The sequence below is a fragment of the Eurytemora carolleeae genome, unplaced genomic scaffold (genome assembly GCF_000591075.1).
Source record: "Eurytemora carolleeae unplaced genomic scaffold, Eaff_2.0 scaffold1292, whole genome shotgun sequence".
NCBI classification, from domain to species: domain Eukaryota; kingdom Metazoa; phylum Arthropoda; class Copepoda; order Calanoida; family Temoridae; genus Eurytemora; species Eurytemora carolleeae.
The window spans coordinates 160-8,409 of NW_019397177.1; the positions used below are offsets into that span (position 1 = coordinate 160).

The following is an 8,250-nucleotide window of genomic DNA, read 5'->3' on the forward strand; positions in this document are numbered from 1 at the left end:
ATTCATGCTCTATGGAGTATGGAATCTATGAGACTGGTAAAACTAAAACAACTGTTTTTGTCACCTAAAATTGAAATCTTATTGTTTTCAATCAAAACTCCTTTAATTGAAGAGCTAGAGAGAAGAAGACAACATTATTTAGATTTATATTATTGTGAATAATAAGTTTGCCTTTCTCATCATTTTGCGTAATATCAACACTAGAGGAGCTACGAGGTCACAAAGTTGTACCAGTGATGCCGCATAAATTTATATTTTACGCTAATAAATTGTTTGATTGGTTTTTTTTTGTAAAAATGATTTAAAATCAGATAAAATAGTGCCGATTTACTTAGTAATGTTTATCTAACTAACAGAACACAGAGCGTATTTAAAATACATCTCTCTCAAAATCAAGGGAATTGAAATGTAGAGAAAGCTAGAAGAAACACGTGTATCCAGAAAGAAACACGTGTCTCCAGAAAGTTGAAAGAAACACGTGCATCCGGAAAGTTGAAAGAAACACGTGTATCCAGAAAATTGAAAGAAACACGTGTATCCAGAAAGAAACACGTCTATCAAGAAAGTTGAAAGAAACGCGTGTATCCAGAAAGAAACACGTGTATCCAGAAAAAAACACGTGTATCCAGAAAGAAAGTAAGAAAATGTAATTTAAAACGACTCTTCATGTAATGACGACATTGCGTGATTCTCAACTGTACCTTTGAAACCTTTATCTGATCAATAATGGGTAAGATATTGTCGTTTTTCTAGGTTTAACAGTTCCTATTTGTTTTCCTGCAGTAGAAATGCGCAAGTCACTTTTGTAGCGAACCCACAATTAATATTAATCAGTTTACAAAATTATAAACATTGATATCTAATTCACCCTTGATTATATATAGGTTCCAAGGGTACCATTGTAAATCTGGCATTGTCCTCTTTACATGGAAATATAGTTGTAATTATGCTTACAATCCCTTAAAATATAAAATACATTTCTTTAAACAGGAACATTTTTTATTTTTCAAAATAGAATAGAATCCAATAAAACACAATTATGTAGACAGAAATAGCATTTTCATATGAATAGTTATTTTTTAAAATTAAGTTTCGTCAGTTTTTATTTTTCAATATTGCTCATTTTGGTCGGGAAAATGTCTGGGCTTACTCTTAGGTAAAAGGAGTTCTTTAATAGAATTTCTAAACGTATTTCGGAATGATATTTGAACTTACCAAGTATTATAATTTAAACATACATTTATATTTTAAAAATCATCTACTTAGAAAATGTTGAAGGCACATTTTTAAAGATAACATTTAAAAATTCTACACAAATTCTAAAAAGTGCTAGAGTGACAATTTTTAGTGTATTTGTATATATTTTAAGTTGATATTTCCAGCTATGAAGTCTGCTAGATCTTAACGTCGAAATTGGCAGTATCAACGGTTTACATTATCGGGTTGCAAAATTAAATATTGGAGGCTAAGGAAGCTAGTAATCAGTTCCTTTAGGGCAAGTTGGATTTTTCGAAACTACAGATTAAATATATGTTTTCTTTTAATTGTAAACATCAAAATTGTTAAACTCATAAGGATAAATAAACACTAAAGTGGCTCAATTTAAAAACTTTGAAATCTATTTTTAGGTTCTTCAAGATGCCAAAGCTTTTATGGATATTTCTGCTAGTGCAGTATATTCCTCACATTTCAACTGAAGTTCCGTATCTTACATACAGGTTAGTTCTGAAATAATCAAACGTGATTGCGATTTCAAAAAATGTATCTGAAAAATATTAAAGATGTTTCTGACAGGGTTGTAAAAAAAAACAAAAAACGTCGAAATGTCTAAACTGGTATAGCCCATAATGGTATTAAAACGGCTTAAAATTATTTGTCGGTTTAAAAATAAAATATTTAACGATTTTATTTTCAAAACTTATTAAAATATTGTTTTCTGTTCACCAGCGGCGATATAATGTTGGGAGCACTGTTCCCGATACATAAGCAAGGTGAGGCTAGGGTTTCCAGCGAACGAAAACTTTCGCAAAAAAAAGCGAAATTTCGGTATTTTTTTCTCCTCAAATTTCTCAAACTTTTTCGCATTTTTTTTCGCGAAAATGAATTTTGAAAAAATTTGCAAAAAAAATCGTTTTCTCCATTTCGCTGAAAACCCTAGGTGAGGCTGGAGAACTCTGTGGACAGATTCAGGATGAAGACGGAATACAACCTCTGGAAGCTCTTCTCTTCACCCTGGATGAAATAAATAGGTCAGATTCAGAAAGTGTTATTATCAAACTAAAGTGCACACAAAGTTGAACTCTTATATGTTTTCAATCATAAGTCCTTGAATTGATGAGCTATTGAGAACAATTTTCTTGTGAAAGTCTAAAATGTAACCCAATAAATAGGTTTTCACATACTAGTGCGTAAAATCCAAGCTTGAGGAGCTACAAGGTCATAAGTTGTGGCAGTGATGTGGCATTGTGACATAGATAGTTTGCAGTGGCAATGTCTAATGATAAATTTATAAAGGAATGAAAGTATTCTGCCGAATATAAAGTTGGGAGCCATTGTTCGAGACTCCTGTGATACTCCCAGATATGCTGCAGAGCAATCCCTAGATCTTCTTCAGGTACTCCTAAATACTCCCAGATATGCTGCAGAGCAATCCCTAGATCTTCTTCAGGTACTTCTAAATACTCCCAGATATGCTACAGAGCAATCACTAGATCTTCTTCAGGTACTCCTAAATACTCCCAGATATGCTCCAGAGCAATCCCTAGATCTACTCCAGGTACTCCTAGATACTCCCAGATATGCTGCAGAGCAATCCCTAGATCTTCTCTGGGTATTCCTAGATACTCCCAGATACGCTGCAGAGCAATCCCTAGATCTTCTCCAGGTACTCCTATAACTCCTAGATACTCCTAGATATGCTGAAGAAAAATCCCTTTTTTTCTGGTACTCCTAGATTCTCCTAGATATGCAGCAGAACAATCCCTACATCTTCTCGAGGCACTCATAGATACTCCTAGATATGCAGCAGAATAATCCCTAGATTTTCTCCAGGTACTCCTAGATACTCCTAGATATGCTGCAGAGCAATCCCTACATCTTCTCGAGGCACTCATAGATACTCCTAGATATGCAGCAGAATAATCCCTAGATCTTCTCCAGGTACTCCTAGATACTCCTAGATATGCAGCAGAACTTTATACGGTTGTGACTGCTGTTGTCTCCTAGGTTCACCCCCCGTCCCCCCTGCGTTCCAGTTTGTTCAGTCCTGGTTCTGCTTTTATAATTTTGTTTTAAGTTAAGCTGCTGCTGAGTATGTTAATTAATGTAAAATCTACAGCTAAATCTTAAATGGTTTAAACAATTAACGTGACAATTAACAAGTATATTAAGTAATAAAATTGATAATCAAATTATTCTTATATCAGGGATTTATGTACCGTAGTGTGAAAACCATCCATCCTGACGTATTCTGTAGCAATGAAACTGTCAAGAATATTGTGGGTATTATTGGAGCTCAGACAAGCCAGGTCAATATCTATATGTTATTATATATTATACTAGCTCTAAATGGGACCTCTAAAAAAATGTCAGCTAATATGGTCAAGGCATTTGGCAAACTATGGACATGGCCAAAATTTGTATATTACTAGCTTGGGAACCGAACACTGTCCAGGTTACTAAATAAAAGTTACTCCGCCGTTTACCCGCACTTGAACGATTTTACCGGGAAACTAAATTTTTACTATTCAAGTCGACCTATAACTCAAATTAGAATCGCAAAACCCGAGTTCCTCCATCAAAATTTGAGGCAAATCGGTCCAGGGGTTCCTTAGTTATGATCGGAAAACACACAGACAGACAGACAAACAAACATAGATTACAACTTTATATATTTAGATACCACATACATATAACTAAGCAAAGAGCTTTATTATAATGTTCAGAAATATAATGAAAAAATAATAATATTTTTATCAGAATTGTTTATAATCAGAATAAAATTGAATTTACTGAATCTACGTATTTTGAGTAAAATGTTTGTATTCACTATAGAAACTGAATATTAAGATGTAAAAGAATGCAATGGTTCAAAGTTCGGGAAATAAGTAAATTTTCGTTTTTTATTCAGGTTTCCCTGGAAGTGGCTCGTTTAGGAAGATTGTTTAAGGTAAGTATATAGTATATAGTATATACAGTTGCATTATCACTATTCACTTATCTCCAAGTAAAATGTATAATTTTGTTCGAAATAACTGCAGATACGACTTTGTGATTCTCTAACTTTACGCCAACGGTTGAGAAAACAAAGGAATTGAGTCTTTGATTTTCTAATCCCTATATCATTGCAACCCAATGTCGTATACCTTAGATATTTCAAACTATGAAATCCGTTAGATAAAACAATCTAAGTTTGAAACATCAAAGGTTTACACCATCAGTTGTTGCAAAGATGTAGGAATTAGAAAAATTTAGTTTGTTGTCAGAGACTCAATTCCTTTGTTTGGTTGCATGTAAGAAATTTGTGAGTTTTTTTCTTCTAAAAATCTCCGGAAAGAGGGGCTTTATTTAAAATTACGGAAATTTCCGATTTAGCACACAATTTTCATTATTTTTCCGTGTATTCGATTTTAAGGTTCCTCAAATCAGTTATCTCTCTACAGCTGTCGTTTTGAGCGATCAGGTCAGTTATTGGTTTAATACTTCAAGGGAGTGTTCGCGAAAAATGAAAGGGGGTATAGGTTGATGTCGGATTGAATTAGATGTAAATCGTTAGTAATTTTACTTTTATCTGCTGCGTCTATTAGGAGAAAATGGTTAAAAATGTCTTATACCTAAGATATTAGCGTCCACAAATTCACAGAGTTGCTTTTTCTTACTCAAATCGTAAAAAGATCAATTAAATTTAAAATTAGTCATTCCGATTTTTTAACCTATAAATGTAGAATTAAATTCTATGCATTCCACCCGGACTAACCAGAGTGTGCAGCATTTCGGTTTCTTCTATTTGAAATCAAACGTGTTTTGGTCTATAATTCAACAATCTTTTACCTTATTTGTTTATTCTGTACTTTTTCATTCAAAATGCATATGCCGACAAAAAAGTATTTGAGGAAAAATGCTAAAAAACAATGTTTAATGCCAATGGGTCAAATTGTGATCGACACTGTTCTCTGGAATAAGGACCGAACCGTTTAATCCGCGTGATTCATATATAGGTGATATTTCATAATATTTTGTATTTGTTTTATATCTAAACAATGATTATTTGGCCGCCAGGTGTCTCTGCTCTTGATCTTAAGGGTATAGGAGAGACACCTAGCGGCCAAACAATCGTCGTTTAAAGTACATAGATATATGAAACAAATAAATATATATATCAAATATTTAAATGAATGCATAGAATTTAATTCGACAGTTACAGGTTGTAAATTGTAACATCTGAATGTTTAAATTTAATATTACAGTTTTGACTTAAATTGTCTAATACGACACAAACAAATTGAATGCACTTTTTAGAATGAGTTTCCGTACTTTTTCCGCACAGTTCCTAGTGATATTCATCAAGCCAGAGCTATTTTAGGGGTAATTCTTGGATTTTTTAATGAAAAAGTTTTTATTAGCAATTCAATTTCATACATTTTAGATATATTTAATTAAAAAAATGCCATTTTCGTGAAAGGTTAATACTTATTATTTTGTTCTGTTAGGTTTTAGAAGTATTGGGATATCACTACGCATCAGTTGTACACACCCAAACAGACTACGGTACAACCGGATATGAAGCTCTAGGTAGGGTTGTTTGTGTATAGTTTAAAAAAAAGTAAAAAACGATCGTATGTCTAAAACTTAGAAGGGCAAGCCAATTCAATTAAAACAACCAGAAATGGTCACACTGTAACACTGGCTATAATTTATATATTTATAAATTATATAATTTAAAATGTATACATTTTTATTCTATCTATCTATCCATATGTTTAAGTTAAGTATGCTCTTGCTGGGAAGAAAGTTTGTCTTGCCAAGCCCCTGATAATACAGGTGTTGACACAAATATTTTTTTAATTATAGAATTATACTTTATTTATTCTTTATTGCTATACGTTCAAAACTTTAAGTGGGTAAAACATATTAAAAAGCCAACATTTTTCAATTTAAAATCATGAAATAAAATTTAAACCCCGACTACTATAATTTCTTTTCCCGGGTTCCTTTTGCACTAAAATATAATGTCTTGCATAAATCAAAGAATCAAAAGTCTAAAAAATTCTTTAAAAAAGATAATCCCATCGAGAACTTTATGTTGATGAGTTTTTTCATAAAAAAAAAAAATTTTTGAATATATATTTGTTTCTAGGATGGTAATTATGATGATGTTATAAATAATCTACTTAAAAATCAGATGACCAAGGTAAGTCTAAAATATAAAAAGCATTTAAAATTATCGTTTATCAATATTGAAAAAACAGATAAACACTTTTTTGTTGGTAAATTAATTTTTTTTAAATTCCAAAAAAATATAAAATTTCGAATTTTTTTAAAGTGGTTTCTAAAATTCCGCGGGCAGGGCACTTTAGCTAGTAGTATTATAAATATTTAATATGATTGATGCAGGTTGTGATAGTGTTTGCAGACAGAATCCCCGCTGGTAAACTACTAGAGGCAGCTAAAAATAGGTAAAAATATAGAAAAAAAAACATATTTTGAAAGAAAAAAACTTTTTATTAAATGTAAATCCTTTAATAATCTTATTATAATTACAATTGGCACTTTTTCTCTGAGTTGGTTGCAAGCTAGGAATTACATGTTTGACTCTGCCTATTTAGACTTTCAACATTTTCTACATCGTTTACAGGTTTTAATTAAATAGTAAGCGTAATTTCAAGTGACTTTCCATTCAAAGATGGCAATGTCCGATTCACAACAGGACCTTTGAAACCTTAATCTGATAAAAAATGTTGAAGATAGCTTAATTTTCTAAATCGAAATTTCTTCTTCTTATACGCAACTGCAACTGCAACTTTACAAGCCACCTTTGGAGACAAACCACACAAAAAATAACCGGTTTGAATTTAAACAAAATCATGGAAATCTGATTTATACTTGATCAGATGAAGCTTTCAAGGATATCGTTAGAAATTGGGCAACGCCATCTTTGCATTGAGGGTCACTTATAATTACGCGTACAGTCCCTTTAATATGTACTGTAGGAATGTGACCAGCAAGTTTGTCTGGATAGGATCAGATGCATGGGCATCTAGAGAATCCGTAGTTTATGGAAGGGAGGAGGTCGTTGAAGGAGCAATAGCAGTTCAACCATTAAGGTTTTAAAATGTTTTTTTAATTAATATTTTTGCCGATAACTAGGATTTCCAGCAAATTTTCGCATTTTTTGCATTTCGTCCGCAAAAAAGGAATGCAAAAACTTCGCAAATAATTGCGAAAATTGTCGTGTTTTTCAGGAACTTTTGTATTTTTGTTTCTCGAAAATTTTGTTCGCCAAACAGATTAATGCGAATATTCGGGGGAAAACGAACATTTTAAAAAATTTTCACAAAATTGTCTTATATTTTTTTCACAAAATTACGCATCGTTTGCGCTTTCTTTCGCAAAATTCATTTTGCGAAGAAAGTATAAAAAAAAATTTTAAGTTTGTGAAATACGAAAAAAATATTTTTCGCGAAAGTTTCATTCGCTGCAAACCTACCGATAACCCATTTCTTATTTTTATCTTTGTCTATTGCACTTAATATTAAACATTTATTTCCCACAAAATACAGAATTTGTGTGCTGAAACCCGAACAAGAAATTGGCTTATTAATAGTTTTTCTTTCAGAAGAGCGCTTCCCGGTTTTAGCGAATATTTCAACAGTCTTTCTGATCTTCCAGATAATAACGCTCGTAACCCTTGGTACGCAGAGTATTACAGTACCTACTGTAACTGCTCACTGGCAGAAAATATAAAGGTATAAACTTGAAAGAGTCATAGATTAAGGTAACATATGCAAATTATATATGAACCGATAGTGGAGTAATAAAGTCTATAGAGAAAAATTGTTAGAATTCGTTTGATAACAATGAGACGTTTTTGCGGTGTATAATTTCTAATTAAGAGCGTAAGAAGGGATGATCTACAGAAGGGATGATCTATAGGAAGGATGATCTCCAGAAGGGATGATCTACAGTAGGGATGATCTACAGAAGGGATGATCTACAGAAGGGATGATCTACAGAAGGGATGATCTACAGAAG

At 32.3% G+C, this 8,250-nt stretch overlaps 1 protein-coding gene across 1 annotated transcript in view; it reads left to right on the forward strand.

Annotated features, from left to right (window-relative positions):
- Positions 1-984: 984 nt before the first annotated feature.
- Positions 985-8,250, forward strand: part of LOC111712527 (metabotropic glutamate receptor 2) — a 21,213-nt gene continuing 13,947 nt past the window's right edge. Inside the window, exons 1-14 of the mRNA XM_023487174.1 lie at positions 985-1,718; positions 1,948-1,991; positions 2,159-2,249; positions 2,515-2,614; positions 3,426-3,527; positions 4,130-4,168; positions 4,634-4,681; positions 5,518-5,583; positions 5,709-5,790; positions 5,984-6,039; positions 6,356-6,409; positions 6,613-6,674; positions 7,209-7,322; positions 7,835-7,964. Coding sequence (XP_023342942.1) covers positions 1,639-1,718; positions 1,948-1,991; positions 2,159-2,249; positions 2,515-2,614; positions 3,426-3,527; positions 4,130-4,168; positions 4,634-4,681; positions 5,518-5,583; positions 5,709-5,790; positions 5,984-6,039; positions 6,356-6,409; positions 6,613-6,674; positions 7,209-7,322; positions 7,835-7,964 — 1,068 coding nt within the window. The 5' untranslated portion in view covers positions 985-1,638. The remainder of the gene's footprint in view (positions 1,719-1,947; positions 1,992-2,158; positions 2,250-2,514; positions 2,615-3,425; positions 3,528-4,129; positions 4,169-4,633; positions 4,682-5,517; positions 5,584-5,708; positions 5,791-5,983; positions 6,040-6,355; positions 6,410-6,612; positions 6,675-7,208; positions 7,323-7,834; positions 7,965-8,250) is intronic.